Below are 17,339 nucleotides of genomic sequence, written 5' to 3' on the forward strand. Positions count from 1 at the left end.
TTCACTGGATCTATCCATGGACGGTTTAAACAGACACACCATCTTGGTTCACGGACAATAACAAAATGTGCAACCACTAAAGCCTGGAATACAGATGGTGATGTGAAGGAACAATGTGACGAATTTCGCAGAGGTAATGTCCTTAATGAATACCATGGAACGTATACAGATTTATAATACCGATCAAAGTGGTATACAAAAAGAACTTCACTCATTGCAAACTCTGCATTACAAGGGAGAGAAGTCTGTAAGAAGTTCGGTGAGGAGCGACCATGCAACAACTCATTCTTACACCAGCCAACCCATTACTATAGCAAGTGGATACGCGTTTCCAATGTTGCTGATTATTTACCAGGAACCTAATGGTCAGTTTGGAGTGCGAGTAGCACAACACATGCTGAAACCACAAAATCTGGTTCAAGTTGCTTCAAAGTCCCGCCTAATCACGAAACAAATCATGACGCAATTTTTTCAAGATGTCTACTTCCCATATGCAGCACAGGAGTCTCTTCTTATGGTTGATTCCCTCGGGACATATTGTGAAAGAACGCATATCGATGCTATCCGACCTCAAAATATGGTGTACACAGTCAAGACCATCCCTCCTGGGTGCACACCTTACATTCAGCCGCTTGATGTGCTATTCTTCAGATAGTTCAAGGCGGTGCTGAAACAGATTGAAGATCACATTATCCTTAACGACCATCAGTTCACACCATCATCGAGGGATTCCATTTCGTTGCTGATGTGCATTCTACACAATCAGTTCTGTTCCCCAGTCTTCGCTGCCTTTGTTCGTTACTCCTGGACTGTAGCTAGATGACTTCCGACCAGAGAGGTTTCAATCACCACCCAAACGTATTTTTGATGTTCAAAAGCTACGTGACTCGGAAAACTGCTTATTGCAAGCATTCATTAAGTGTTTCTACTGTGATAAGCATCTCTGTTTCTGGCACTTTATACTCTGTGGACATGCTAATCCTCGTAATCTTTTGCCAAGAGCTACCAACAACCCATATTTTGAACTCTGTGCCTGAACATGCGCATGAATGTAAAGTGCAGTGTAACTGTCGATGGCAAATATTGTGCGCATATTTGTAATGTACATGTAAAACACTTAAACCAGAAAGTTTTTGCAATTGCGATCGCAAATTGTGCTAATTCCCTTGTTAGGTAGAGCCGCATTTTCGTAAGCGCGCAAATTGCCTATCACGCGACAACTCGAAAGATCTGAACCCGGCTTTGGAGGCCACATGCAATTATTGTTATATTATTATTATTATTATTATTATTATTATTATTATTATATTTACATGATAAAAAATGCCCAAATACAAAGGGCACAAGGAAAGTTTTGCAATATGCAAAAACAGTTGGCTGGACACCCCTGTTATAGTGAGGGATGAAAAGAGGGGTGAAAACCGGTCTAGAAGACAGCAAGGCACGACCTTCACACCAGTTGTTACCAAACAGTGGGATTGAAAGCAAGTTAACATGACAGTGTGGTCTACGGGTGAATATCTCTCAATTATCTGCTACAATTTTGCTTGTGGATTAACTGTTGACGAGTGCCTCGAGGAAATGACTCCTGTGCTGGGAAAAGACTGTCCACATCGGACAACAATTTTCCGCTGTTACAAAGAGTTCCAGAGGGGAAATTTTGGGGTTGAAGACGCTCCTCGTTCTGGACAACTGTCTGAATCAATGACTGAGGAAAACATTGAAGCTGTGAGGAAAATTGACATATCGGCAGGTAGATGAGACCCTCCACATCCCTGCACCAGCTATTCATTCAATTCTACATGACCATCTCCATGTTAGAAAGGTTTATTCCCTTTGGGTGCCCCATTCACTTTCAGAGGAACAAAGGGCACATCCGAGTGAAATGGCCCCGAAAAATGCTAAAACAGTTTGAAAATGGGACTTCGCGTAACATCAATAGCATCATTACAGGTGACGAAACTTTGCTTTAACATTACGCTGTCCCAACAAAATCCCAGAACAAGGTGTGGCTGTTTAAAGATGAGGGTACTCCTGTGACACTGCGAAAGTCCAGGTCGGTGAAGAAAAGGATGATTGCAGTATTCTTCACTAAACAGGGAATCCTGACTCGGGTTGTGCTAGAAACACAAAGGACAGTTACTGCGAAGTGGTACAGTGAGACTTGTCTGCCTCAGGTCATCCAGGCTCTCAAGCAGCTCCGTCCAATGTCACGGCTCTACACTTGGCTCTTGCATCACGACAACGCTCCAGTACATCATGCTAATGTAACGAAGGATTTTCGTGCGAGATCAGGGTTGACTGTGTTTGATCACCCTCCATACAATCCTGATCTTGCCCCATATGACTTTGCACTCTTCCCAGAAGTGAAGATGAAGCTGAAAGGGCGGCGTTTTGCATCTGACGAGGAGCTTCTGGCAGCATGGGATCAAGTGTGTGTGAAAATGTAACCGAAGAAAAGTGGCGGAGTTGGTTCAGTGGCTGGTTTCGACGTATGGAGAAGTGTACTGAGTGTGGTGGAAATTATTTTGAAAAAGACTAAAGTGTTCACTCACATTGCAAAACTTTCCTAATGCCATTCGTACAGTACCCATATTTCATTATTTTGCTTTCCCCTATTTTATACGTCACCCGCATTTACCGTTCCCGCATCCATAGTGGTTTTCCCCCTCCCTCTTGAAAAACAATGCATCGAGGTTTTACTGTATTCTTCATTCTGTTTCATGATGCCAAACTGCGTCGACTGTGCGAAGTCGTATTTTTTTGTCATCAGTGACAAAGGTACTTTTCTATAGCTTTCAACATCACTCATGACATCTATCTTTTGTTGAAGAGTCAGTTTCTTACGTTTAGCAGCCATAATGAACATAGTCTGCCATAACTTGCAGTACAACTCTATCACAGTCACAAATGTAACTCTTAGCACAACTTGCAACACAGGAACAAAAAAAAATTAATGAAGCTGGAGATATTCTTCAGTCTGCTCCCTCCGCGCGATTCCTAAGCAGCGATTGGCGCCGTGAGATGGAAATGCCTAGCCGGTGTAACAGCACTGCGGCTATAACTTAAGGCAGCTGACCTCACTGCCGACATAACTATTGAACTATCATCAGTGAAGATTCCCTTTTTTCAGATGACTGGACATAGGATATTTATTTTCATTATGGGATTATTTATACATTTTTAGATTTATTATTATTATTATTATTATTGATCGCCATTATTATGGATGTTGTAAAATATGACAAAATGTTGCAGGCTTCATGTACGATATGTAAATAATTTGTATGGATATTTTAATGCTGAGTAGCGACCCACCCCGGCTTAAAACTGTCTGAACTCCCGAAGCTTTCAGGCAAATTATGTATTTTGGAGATTATTTTAATCCTTAATGAGTCCTAGGAGGTTAAACAGTTAATTTGGATGTAAAATTAGGGGAAAATATATTTATTTTAAAAGTTTTTTTTTTTACCACCAACTATGAACTAAAATCACTCTAAAGGCAAATGGTTTGAGAGAAGTATATGCCCTCGCGGACTTCTTGTCGAGCTTGAACAGCTCTACATTTCGTACGCTTACCCTTTGCGTCTATCAATGACTGTTCAGGCAGAGTAAGCCATGGAAGGCACGACTTTCTACTTATTCCGTAATTTTTTCTAGGATACATTTACATTTTGTTCAGCATCTATAGCCTTTTCTGTTTCTAATTGCTTTTAATCTTCCAAAATATATCTGTCAAGTTTCTAATTTCTTTTAATCTACTGAAATATATCTTTCACTGTAAATAACATGAAGTTTTCAAGAGCCCTTCCATCTAAAAGTTTATATTTCATGAAGTTACTTGTGTCTCGTGGCATGTATGCGTACATTAGTCATATCTCTAGGCCATACAACTAGTCTCACCGGAAAATTCACTTTGCTCCCATTCAGCTTCCAGTACTACCCATAGTTCAACGGACATAACTAACCAACAGCATCTAGCATGTCAGTGACTGCTGCTTGCCAGTAACTGATTTCCAGCGGCCGCGCCATTTTATCACGGTTCCACACATCGCTAATGGAGCGATTTCATTTAACGCATTAAGTTCAGACAGATTGCGTGAAAACTGAAGATAATTAACATTTAAACAAGTTCAGAAAAAAGTATCTTATTGCAAATTTTCATTACAACGGGATGTGCGATCTTAATTTATGTGAAATATATTCCTTAAAAATGCACCTTTCCTTATGTCGGGGTTCATTAGAAGGGGTTTTAAATAACATTGTGCTTATGGCGATTTGGCTGGGCCTTACGATAATCTTTGTTAAATGGGAATTCCTTTAAACCAGGCATGTTAAAATACACACATGCACGTGCGCGCGCATTTTCTCGCGTAATTAACACACTTTTTGGACAAAAAATACAGGTGAAACCTTCGGATGTGTAAATTATTCGGGAATTCAGATATTTAAAGAATCATTTACAATTCATTTACATTTAAAAGATACATCAAATGTAATACACACACACCACTGGTTCAACTTATTTGCAGTTAATAGTCATTTGGCATAAAATTCCAGCTTGAGATTTTTCTGAATAGTCAAATAGGGTACATCAGGTAAGTTAGACACGTGGGATTGAAGTACGGACACTGGAATATATTCTTCCTGTTACGAGCTGAAAATATGATCTGAAGCGAGATAAACCTGTAGTAAGAAAAGTACAATTCATTTAAGTACATAATCAAGACATACCGGCAAAAAATAAACTGTCCAATATGAGAGTGGCCGGGCATTGAAGGTGGAACCCTGCTGTATTTCCCCAAATCATTTGTATCCAATCTTGCACAAGTGACGTGTCCACCCACCATTTTTCTTAGATACGAACATGGATCCCTCGTGGAAATTTTACTTTAGGCATTGTTTCTCGTTTAGAACGATATAAGGCGCAAGCTTTCTGCCATCACCTGTTACACAAGCATTGCAGTACATCATCCTTTTTCTCTTCCAATAGTGCGTACGATAACACTATGTCCCTTTCATATCGATTGTTTGACTTTGTGGCACACAGAAACTAATTGGGATCTGACATGTGGTTCCTGTTTGGGAGAGCAAATATTCCTTCACTTTACGCTTCTCTATCACAAAGTGATGAAAATCAATTAGGTACCTTTTAGTTGAAATCATTTGGCATTTTGTGGCATTATGTTGTTCTTTACGAAAGAAAAAAAAAAAATTCTCTTCATAAAATTAATCATCAAGCCTCAGCTAACCTTCAAATCCGATACACTGATTCTATATGCAGCAGCTATTTCTCATTATATAAAATACAGCACTTCGTGAGAAATGGCACATCCAGTATTGCATAACAAAATCATATTTAAGCAGACCTCACCTTCTATCGGAAACTTGACGCTTTTTTGTCCGCAGAACACTTTGTGAGACTTGTTGGTCGCTTGAAGTGCACTTCTGTTGCCACAGTATCGCATTTTGCATTCGAACACTGAATATACTTGCGGCCCGCTGCCCTAATCCCGTATGTTTCGGCGTAACTGATTGCTACGGGTTTATATGATGCAGTATTACTCAAATACTCGGTCGCTGTGGACTAACAATTTGTGGTCACAAAAAACGCATGTCCTGTATCGGAGACACTCATAATATTTGTTTGTACCAGACTGGAATAGAGTGTCACTAGTCACTTCTGTGACTATACTCTCACTGAACTAGTGCAGTGGTATCCCCTAATGGATGATAACAGCACGCTGCCCAGTATTTGGTATGCCCAGTTTCGCAATAGGAAGGCTGCTACCGATACCCAAGTAGTTGACATCTTTATTTCAAAATGCATCCGAAGCTGTGTGATGGATGTTCAAAGAAGTCAAATACGTGAACATTTCTTCTTCTCCAATCTGGACCCAAAAACATTGGGATGTGTAAAATATGCAGGGCGTTAATTATGCGAGAAAATACGGAATATGTCTCTGCCCTAGAGCTGATATTCTAAATTGGTTTTAGGAACTCTCTCCCTTTCTGATTTATATTTGCTATAGAAATTAGAAGTATTTCCATACTAACTTGTAACACACTGATTTTGTGGGTTGCAACAGTAAGCTTTCCTTCTGATCCATGGAAGACATCAAACAGCTGCTGCAGAAGAACTTCCAAAGCTCCTGAATCACTGCACTGCTTGGCTAAAACTAAGCATGCTGCAGCAGCCTCTTCACGAGCTAAATCCTCTTTCGAATGGAGGTTTGCTGTTAGAAGAAAAAAAGTGAAAGTGAAAAAAAATATTAACATAATTCATTTCACTTAATGAATAGATATTCAATTTCATCATAATTAGACTTCACAGAAGCAGTCACCTAGGAGGATGGAATATAATGAATTAATAAAGAGAACCAAAGAAGGATAATTTACTTGAATGATTTCCACTATTCTTCATGGTCTTTCATTAACATACTAAATGGAATTTCAATTTTTCTGCATAATTTACCCACCCCTTGCATTTGTTGTGTTAACATGCACTATTCAAAGAAGTTTAAAATATATCCAGTTTATCCATCAGTGCCTAAACGTTATGTGAAACTAAGAAGTTAGTTTCTTATCACAAATGTTTCCTTTTTCACTCTCATAGGCATTTGTGGTATGGCTATGAACACTACACAGTGGTGTCAAGGTAAATCCCAGGAAAACTTGTATGTATGAATCTTGCTTGAGCAGTAGAATATCAAAATGCCTCAGCATTCTATTCAGATTGCATTAAAATCACCACTTTGCTGAAACAAATTACAAAACTAATGGACTTCAACTTCATTGATGTTAATCAGTCTTGTGTGTAGATTATGAGAAGTTCCAAGAAATGCATTCAAAACAGCTGTGCCTATCTGTACAGAGATGCCCCCAAAGCACAGTTACCACTCAGCATAAAGAACTAGAAGTAACTGTAAAAGTTTTTGTACATACCAAAACAGTGTGAAATCTATTTCTAGAGAAGGAATTTAAGTTTGAGAAGGCTACTCAAAAACTCCACTTCAATAACATCAACAGCAGCTTGTGTCAGATGGATTAAAACATAACTGGACAAGGTATCAATACAGTTAGTGAAGAAGTGAGAATCAGTTTACACCCTTTTCATATATGGAATGCAAAAGGGGAGTACTACCAGCCCTCTGTAGAACATCAGCAACAGAGCTTACAGGTTCAGTTCCTACCTGGGAAGCAATAATGTTCAGTTAATGCACATGAAATGGTTCCCATGCAAGGGAGTACAGTGGCCCAAACGTACTTACAAAGTATTCCCTGCCCAATAGAAACTTGTTCTGAAACTACCATATGAGGAAGATTCACCCTCCACAAGAACAAATCTCATCCACATCAGGCTGAAGGATAGACTGGCCAAGATACCTCCCTGACATGAACTATATAGAGAAGACCTGTACCCTCCTCAAATAACCTATTTCCAATAGTCTACATCCATTAGCAACCCTTCAGGGCCTTAAAATGCCACAATAGAAGAATACGACAAGCTGCATTGTAAGAAATGCATAATGATCTGATCTGGTATTGAACAGGGTCCATGTACAAGACTGCTTCAGGGTTCATGGATATTCAACTTGTTACTGAATAGTGTCATTGGATCAGCGAGTGATCTTTTGCAACTGCAACTGAGGGAAGACCATTGATCGAGTTGTTATTCGTTTAGCAACATTTCTTTTCAAACGGTGAGGCAAACCTAATGCACTGGGGAATTGGCAGAATATCCATGTATCTCCGACAAGTTTCCGATCTGTATGAGGCTTGAGGAAAATTCTAGCCGAGAAAACTGGAAGCAGATAATACCAAGGAAGTAAAAAACAGTTTAGGGACTGCGAACTAGTTCCATAGTTCAAATGACTGCTCTAATTCTACAACTATTGTTATATTTTTTCATCAGAAACTTAAACCATTTTACTGTTGTCTGTGGTTCATAAACTAGGACATGACGTCAGGGACTCACATTTCATATTAACAAGAGTAAGCTTTGACAAGCCATTTCGTTACAGACTGTTTAATGATCACCTCTCCACGAGCAATTATTTGTCTTTTCATAATCTGTTTTTACTATCAGTTAGTAGATGTCATTTCAGCAGCTGACAGTAATATTGGTTTCAACTCTAATGCAATTCTAAATGCATACCAAAAAAGACCAGCGACATTTTCAACCACAAACTGAAATTGCAACATTCCCTGCTAACTCGCCTTGTCTGGATGATCATCCCTTGTGATGTTTAATCATGACCACTGTTCTGCCTGTAATTGACAGTGATACACCATTTAAACCCCAAATACTTGGTTCTAATTTATTTCTTTGCTTCTGTATCTATCAGAGCCATCCATGCATAATAAACCAAACATTTTACAAAGCACATGTTGCTCTTTACAGGAGCCTGACAAATCTTAGCTGGAAATAACCACACACTAACTGAAAACCATGATGGGGGAAAAAAAATAAAACCTTAGGCCATACCTGCTAAGCTCTTCCCAATATCCAAGGCATATTGACTGAGATCAAGAGAAAGTTCAGCTATGATGTGTCCAACACATTCCAGAATTATCTCTGGGTTTCGTAGCATAGCTTTTTGCATTGCTGGCAAAAGGTGAAGTTTAAATTCTTCATGCGTAATCTGTTTTAATAATGGCTGTGACTCTTCAATTACATAAACAGGTGGTTTCACCTTGCAACTGACAGCTACCTTTATGAAACTTTCCAGCAAGTTCACCTGCAGACAAAGAAACCAATTTATTATTTTCATAAATTCAAGAAAAATACACCTCCAGATCATTTCATTCAAACAAAAGGGCAAATACATATAATATAGTAACCAGCTAGCTTTGAAAATTTAAGTATAACATGACAAAATAATATTTTAACAAATAGGCAATACTGAGTGTGAAGAAAGATAACTTCTCTCAATACTAAAAACCAGGGACGATTAACTTGTTTCTTCTTCTTTTTTTTTTTAATTGCCAAGATTACTTGATACAGAGAAATACATACAGATACATATGTAACAGAAATACAACGAAACCTTGTTAATACGTTACTCTTTAAGATGTTTTCTCGCTTAGCAAGTCATAAATTCAAAGTTTCAATTCATGTCTTATTAAATCTATATAAAAACTCCTCACATACTGCATCACAAATTTTTGCTTTTACTGCCAGGTAGATGGCATTTTCCCTAGGCCTGAAAACGTTCTGTCATTCCATGTGAAAAGAATATTATTTCCAACACAGATGGAGCCTGCGGCACAAGAGGCAGATTGGGGAAAGCTGCGCGAAAAGTAGAAAACCCTTCAATTCCTTAAATTCACAGGGTAAATTACACCTTCGGGGAGCAAGCCATCAGCCAGAGGAAAGTTCAATTTTGCTTGCTAGTTTTCGCTGATATTTCTGAATAATCCAGTAAGTCTCTGTGCTTACCTTTTGCATTCCATTCAGATGTTTGAAATTAATTATGGTGAGTGATACAGTGAAGGGTAACAAATATTTGTCTTGTGATAGCCTACCTACAGATTAGGGATATAATTGTGGATTTGCCATAATATGCTGATACTGTTATAGGTCGCAGTGCAAATGTTTTCATATTTGGTGTTTTACACACCTTTTACTACACTGTTATTTAATAAGCTCCAGTGGATAAGGTTTTTTTTATATTTGTTGTCCCGTCTTTCTTAAACCTTTTAATACTCTCATATCATTAGATACTGTAGATAACACATTCTTCACTGTACCCGTACACACTTGACGTAAAATGAATGCATCAGATAAAAAAAAAAATATCTAATTCCCTCCATGGGAATTTAGAATTTCCATTTGGAATTGCTAGGTGGGCATTAATTCCATTGTGGAGTTTTATCACCCGTATGCAGTTATCAGACTGCGCATCAAATAGGCTTCTGATAAGTTCACCTGCATACACCCCAGCATCAGTGGGTAGGGTCTGACATCCCACTCTGACGAGTCTAGTGTCAGACCTAAGACGAAATGCTGGTTAATAGAGCAAACGCCTGACAAGCCATACATCTAATTTTTTATCTGATTTTTTATATGCTCTATTGGTGGAAAAATATCTAATTCCCTCCATGGAAATTTAGAATTTCCATTTCCAAATGAATGCATGCCGAAAAACCATCAAGGTTTACATATTCCTGTTGGATAGTTTTTTTGTGTGTGTGTGTGTGTGTGTGTGTGTGTGTGTGTGTGTGTGTGTGTTCAATAGAAAGTTTTCTCACTTAAGGGGATTGGTACAGTAAACAACCTTCAAAATTTGGACATTTAAAATAATTTTTATATCAGCTTCTACTGTATGTACAACAATGAAACTTTCTACATGTTTAATATGTAAGCACAAATCTCAGAATTGATTTTGGCATTATCAAACTCTCTAATTATTCTAAATGGCGGCTCTTTGTGTGCCTGTGCTCACTGTTTCCTTCATAGCTGGGACATTTATAAATACGTTAGTGATCTGCTTTTGATTGAAGTTACAGCTACAAAACTGACCACTTCCAGAACTATTTTTGCAAAATAATATTTTTAATTTTGTGTTACTTATATTACATATTTTGGTGATTTTTTTTTTTGCATGTAGATATTTTTTTTCCAAACAATTCTCCACACTGGGCACATGAGTTTGGTCAGTTGTGTAACTATCACCAACATCATGAGAGAAAGTGGCATTGTAATACACCATATAATTAAGGAGTTACAACAGAAATGGTTTTGAAAAATTTAGTTTTGAGAAAATGAGCTGCAAAGTTATATGACACCTGTGAAGACACAGCAGCCTTCCAGTGGCTACTAAAATGCTCCTGGGGCATAGGGTGTTCCCTCTAAAGCAGTTTTCTCAGCTTTATTTTCCAGTCTTATTCATCTTCTGCTTTGTCTAGCATCTTTTGTGGTTTCTCGTACCCTTTCCAGCGGACTTTATACGTATCACATCCTCTTGTAGCATTGCACTTTCAAAAAGACACCAGGATTCATGCCCATTTTTTGGAGCACAGCCAACCTACTCTTCATTCTATCATTAAATGTCATAACTGCATCATTTGTGGCAATCTTCACAATTGTCTTTCCACAGAATCCAGTTTTTGGGCACACTTACCAAATCCTAGCATTGAGAGATTCATTAGCATTCTGTGTATAACTTCCTAAACACCTTTCCAACAGTTCAGTAACAACTAAATCCTTGAAAACAGGCTTAATCACATCCACAACAGCTGAAGGTAATGTGTTTTTGTCTTTGTATTCTTGAACTGCGCCTGCAGTAACAGCCCCCCTGGTATGGGCATCCTTTTCGGCAGAAGTAATGCAGTGGATTTTCATCAGATGAGCTTTTATGGTACCAAATAGCCCAGATAACAGTTCTCATATCATTTACTGATGTTTAATTACTTCTTATGGCATTTCCATAGTAGGTCGTCAGTATTTATTGCAGAATCTGTCAGTCTGTTTTTCCAGACAGTAATTTACCGTCTGAAAGTTTTTTCCCTTTGAATTCTTTCTCCAGATTTCTCAGTCGTGTGCCCATATGTTTCTGAACATGACCAACACATTCAGCTTTGGTGATTGATACATATAGGACCAGACCATTGCATATCTGACAGCTTTGAATAACTGTCACCATCATCAATGTATGTTACGTACCATATGCCATATTTTATCTCAGAACATTCAAACATCATCTTCATTCCTACAACCTCCATGCCACCTGCTGTCCCTTTATGATTAACAGAACATTCAGATGCATGACTCTCCAACCACTCTGAATATTCTGGAGTGGTGTTCTTGGTTTCCCATGTTTCACAGCTCTGACAATAAGAGGATAGAATCTTAGTGTCAAGAACATTCCCTGATTTACTTCCAATAATTGTACATACACCATAGCTGCCAACTTTTAGAAATCAAAAATAGGAAGATTTTTTGATTCTTGGATTTCATCACACATATGTTATATTGTGCCACGGTCTAAGTGAAAAAAGGACAGGATATAAGGCATACATACCTACAGTTAAAATGTAAAGTGACCATTAAATTTAAAATCTTAAACTAAAAAACATAAAAATGGTTACAAGAAAATTTACCTAATCACTCTCATTTATACATATGAATAATTATAAAATAATTATAAAATAATTATAAAATAATAATAATAATAATAATAATAATAATAATAATAATAATAATAATAATACAGTCCAACCTCGATATCTCGAACCTCCATTACTCGAATTTTCAGTATCTCTAAGTAACTTAAATTTTCCGTCCGTTTGTCCAATTCTTCGCGCGTATTTATTTCTGTTACTCTAAATTCTTCCAGAGAAGACTGACAGGGACGAGTTGGACAGAAAAAAGACTAATATCCAAATCTTGAATGACATCAATGAGAAACGGACCTTAATTTATTCAATAGAGCAGAGGAAAGCTAAATTTCATGGACACGTCCTACGACATGACACCTTTCTCCAGAATGTCTTCAAAGGAAAGGTCCTAGGGAAGAAGTCGAGAGGAAGACCACGTGTCTCATACCTTAGGAACATAATCACTCAGCTGGGTTTTGCTTCCTATGTCACGAAGAAAAGGACTGCTGAAGACCGTGGGATGTGACTGCAGCGACAAGGCTTAGCCTTTAGATAATGGATAGATGACTCGAAATTCGGTTACACGAATTTCTCGATTGCTCGAAGCAAAAAATACTCTGTACTTTGAATTTTGTGCAACATTAACTGTGCAATACGGAATTTGTGAGGAACAGTTAACATGTAAAGAAAGGGTTACAGTGAAGCTGGGAACTAATATGACTGGAACCGAAAAACTTGAACTTCTAGTGATCGGAAAATGGGCAAAGCGTCGCTGTTTCTCGGATGTCAATTACCGGTTACGTACGAAAGCAAGCCCAGAAGTCGCGGATGACAAGCTCCATTTATGAAACTCGGCTGCGTGGTATTGACGAGAAGTTTCAACGTGAACGGAGGAAAGGTTAACCACAACAAACAGAAGAGACGAACGGATTTTTTTTCCAAAGGTGTTAACAGAGCTGTTTCTTGTTTCACTACTGTATGTATTGTATTGTGTCTTCTAAAAAGTTACCTACTATAATCAGTGTTATAATTAAAGTGATGCCGTAAAACAGTTTCTTTGTATATTTTAAATACTTTTAAAAATAATGTATTTTTACCGTAAACATACGATTCATATCTCGGAATTTCGATAACTCGAAATAAAATTTATCTCCCGAGGTGATTCGAGATATCGAGGTTCCACTGTATTTATATCACACCGACACATGCAACGAAACGCATAATTTCTTTTATCGGACTGTAAAACGAACGGAAATGTAATTTTATACGTATCTCTGAACACTTGGAGATGGTTGTTATGGTTTTTTTGGCCATAACGTGAAGTGAAAATACCAGACACCGTCACCGATACAACTCCCTGAAATACATTCAACTCATTAAAATTATGAAGTAAGAATGAACAAAAATGCATTGAAATGCTCAAAACTACCACATACAAAACAGATCGGTATGTCTCATACATTATTATTAACATACGACTTTGACACGGGGAAAAGCACAGAACCGCTAGAAAAAACACGTGGCCTGTAACTCCCAACGAAATTACAAACAGAAACGATGTTAACAATAGAGCGTGAACCACACAATAAGAAACTCAATCTTTCGTCCCGATTAACCGAGTCGCTAGTGCGCGCTAGCCTTTCTTGCTTGTAGGACGATTGCCGTAAAGCACACATGCTGCTGTAGCGAGCAGAAAACACTATACACAAAGGCGATGGACAATACACTCGCGAAATAAAACATCAAATAAATACGCTTGAAAATGAGATTGGGTAAATTACTCAAGCACATAAGAATTTATCCTTTATCCTAGGGGAAGAGTATTGACCATACTGGAGGTTATATTGGTCAAAAAATAGGAAGAATTAAAATAAATCGAAAAATCGGAAGAAGAGTTTAAAAACGGAAAGTTTCCGGGTAAATCGGAAGGGTTGGCAGGTAAGATACACCAAATAAAGATGAGAGGACCCAAGTTAGCCATGTACCATCACATGATGCTGCCAAATCTTTACTGTTACTGAGAGAAAAGTCTTTCAGTAGCCTTCAATAAGTTTTGTGGCACAGTTAATTTTATTGTTTATGATGTTATATGTACTTCTCCACACTGGTGATCTCATATTCATTAAGTCACAAAACATGTTTAAACCTGCATATCCTTGACCTATACATCTCATTGCATACATTGTTCTAGCATTAATAGCATACAGTTTTTCTTTTACCAGTCTTTGAACTGTTGCAAAATGAGCCAATATCCTCACATTTCTCACACAATCATTACCTTACAACCTAACCCTGACAAATTAAGTTCTGTAAAACTGATAATTCCTCCACATACATAACGTAGACTTTTTCAAGTTCTGGAAACATTAAACATCAAAAATCACCTTTCATGTCAACTTATCACTCTCACTAATCTGGGAGTTACTTGAAGTTGAACAAGAGGTTATTTTCCTCCCTGATGCACTGCAATTTTCATTTGGTTTTGCACCTTCTCGTTGAGCACATGGTGCTGAATATTTATTACCATGGAAACCATATTTCTTCTTGTAAGCAACATTTTTACTTCCCATTGTTATAACAAGCGCAGAAAATCCAAGCCAAATACTTGTTTAAAAATGAACGTATAGCAAGAATTTGTTTACGTTTACAGGACAAATTACTTTTAAGAAATGGCTGCAATTATCACAGATAAAACACGTCACCTCCAAAGTGCATATATGTATAAGATATTCCACTCTCAGAACATCAATCACACAAAAATGGACTGTGGGCATAGCGCTATCAGTGCACATGCCGCAGACTTCTCTAAATATCCTATGCAATGTCTAGCATTTTAAATCATAACTTCTAAACTAGTGCAGATATATTTAAATGATTCTCCCACCAAAATGAACTGGAAGAGTGCAGTTAAACATTAAAAAATAATTCAAAAAATTAAGGGGAGTCATACACTAGTCATGCCATGTTTAGTTACCACTTGACAAAAATGATTATTTCCAACATTGTTTCAAGTAGAGCATTGAAAGTTAATATGGTGATATATAACATCCCAACCTATTGTTTGATATAGTAAAAATTAAAATTTAATCTAAAGTAGCAACACTATTAATTAATAAAATTATAAAACTATCAATGTCGATATACAAGAAAACTGTTAATTCCTTAAAATATGATCTTTTCTTTCTTTTGAATTGAAACTCGCAGAATATTGTAGAGGATGGACTAAGACGTAATCTCTTGGGCATTCAAATTAATTTGCCAGATTTAAAAAAATACATATATAACTTTTACATTTTTAATGACATATTTATAGCATTATATTAAGCCTAAGTTTTGTCTCAATTCCATTATTTTAGTTTATCAGCTATAGAATTCATATTTGAGCAACTGTGCAAAATTTCATTTAGATCAAAAAAATGATTTTGTGATATGTTTCTTGTTTGAAAAAATGAAGTTTTCCGGAAAACTTGTGTAACGTTGTAAGCCACAGTTTGACCCCACAGTACACTTAGAAGGCTCCACAGTATTCTTCCCATCTTTGATTCCCAATGCCTTCAGTACTTTCAGGCTACTGCTAGCTCCATCATTACAAACTGGCCACTGCACTGTAGGTTGCTATTTGAACAATTTTATTACCACTGCATGATGTTTTGGGACATATGGACCAAAATTTGCAGTTGAATGACTCATCTGAATTTTGGTTTCTCCTCTTTTAGACATCTGTAAACTGTTTTGCTAAGATATTTGAAAACGGGCTGTATGGCGTCCAGTACAGATGTCTGAATGGGATGCGAGTGCTTTTAAGTACTGACTGTCAACTCTGATTCAGCTTGTCAATAGCCACACCATGATTCTGAGCCCTTGGGATAAAAGGTGACCCAACTTCTAGCCTAAGTTTCCTCACTGATGCACTAGGACTACTGGTTACCTCAGTAATAAAATTGCCATTATCACCTCTCTTGATTGGAAAAGTGATTTCCAGCAAATCCCCTCTTTCTCTGTCTTACTATATTCCCTTGCTTAGGCATTATGATCACAATAGCCAACACAATGCAATAATACACCTGGAATGTTTCAAAACAAACTGCTACTACCACCACCACCACCACCACCACCACCACCACCACCACCAAGGAGTAGGCAACAGAAACCTTGGAAACAGAAGCTCAAAGCTGTCTACACTCAAAGGGAACTCACTAAACCAGTGTTATAAAAAAATTAACGAAAAGATAAAATCATACAACCGTCTGCCGCCGTATATTTGCATCCATTGCCATGTAGCCACGCCCATAACAGTATGCAAGCTGTCACTAAAATGTAAATATCTCTAAACTATGAGGAATTTTCACATAAAACTTCGCATCTAAGTTTAGAAAGAGACAAACTTTTGTCAGAGATTCATTTTGAAAATTGACATTTTTTAGCATGGTCTACAGTGTCTGTCTGTTAGGTCATCAGCCCAGAGGCTGGTTGGATCTTCAAATAGCACCACCAAAAGTTATGCGGTTATAAGGAAACCGCAAAAACCAATGGCAGCACCAAAATGAGGCGTACTAGGCAAGACGAGGAGTGAGGTAGTTTGCCATTGCTTTCCTCACTGGGTCAGAAAGTGCTATTGCAGCACGACCGACCCTATGAGCAACACCTATCATAACACTGATGCACTAGTCGTGCTCTGAATGTCATTACTCAGCACCGCACATACCCCAGCAGTATGACCCACTTAACACGTTCTCTTTCCTCATCGCCTGCACAAACGTTTTGCTGTAATCAGCTTAACGCCCCACTACCTACATTTATGGATTTCAGAAATACTCTAGTGCCAGAAGTATATCCCACATCACTTTTATGCACCAGTAAATCTACCAACCTTAGACGAATGTATATGAACACCTTCAAACACAGGATGAAAAGATATGCTTTATGGCTGGTTTACACGTGGACAGTGTTTAGTACAGTAGTAAGTGGTAAGTTACTACTTAACTCACGTAGGCTTCTTTAAATGTAAGACAGTGTTTAGTACAGTGGTACATAGCAGTTTGTCACTCAAGCCACTTGATTCAGTCGTTCCCATGTCGTCAACTAGATCAGAAATAAGATGGACGGCCATCAACAACGTCTTAGATAACATTTTAGAGGAAGTTGAGGATGAGGTAACCAAAGTTAGGAGAAAAAGAGAATGGGAGCGAAAATGGATTACCAGACGGAATAATCTCGGGGCAAGTACAATTCTCTTT

At 37.8% G+C, this 17,339-nt stretch overlaps 1 protein-coding gene across 1 annotated transcript in view; it reads right to left on the reverse strand.

The window, feature by feature from the left end:
* LOC136864677 (stalled ribosome sensor GCN1) overlaps positions 1–17,339 on the reverse strand; it is a 599,881-nt gene that overhangs the window by 522,409 nt on the left and 60,133 nt on the right. The window contains exons 5-6 of the mRNA XM_067141987.2: positions 8,489–8,741; positions 6,058–6,236 (exon numbers count right to left, since the gene is read on the reverse strand). Coding sequence (XP_066998088.2) covers positions 6,058–6,236; positions 8,489–8,741 — 432 coding nt within the window. The remainder of the gene's footprint in view (positions 1–6,057; positions 6,237–8,488; positions 8,742–17,339) is intronic.

Source organism: Anabrus simplex, chromosome 2, assembly GCF_040414725.1.
Source record: "Anabrus simplex isolate iqAnaSimp1 chromosome 2, ASM4041472v1, whole genome shotgun sequence".
In the NCBI taxonomy this organism is placed as follows: domain Eukaryota; kingdom Metazoa; phylum Arthropoda; class Insecta; order Orthoptera; family Tettigoniidae; genus Anabrus; species Anabrus simplex.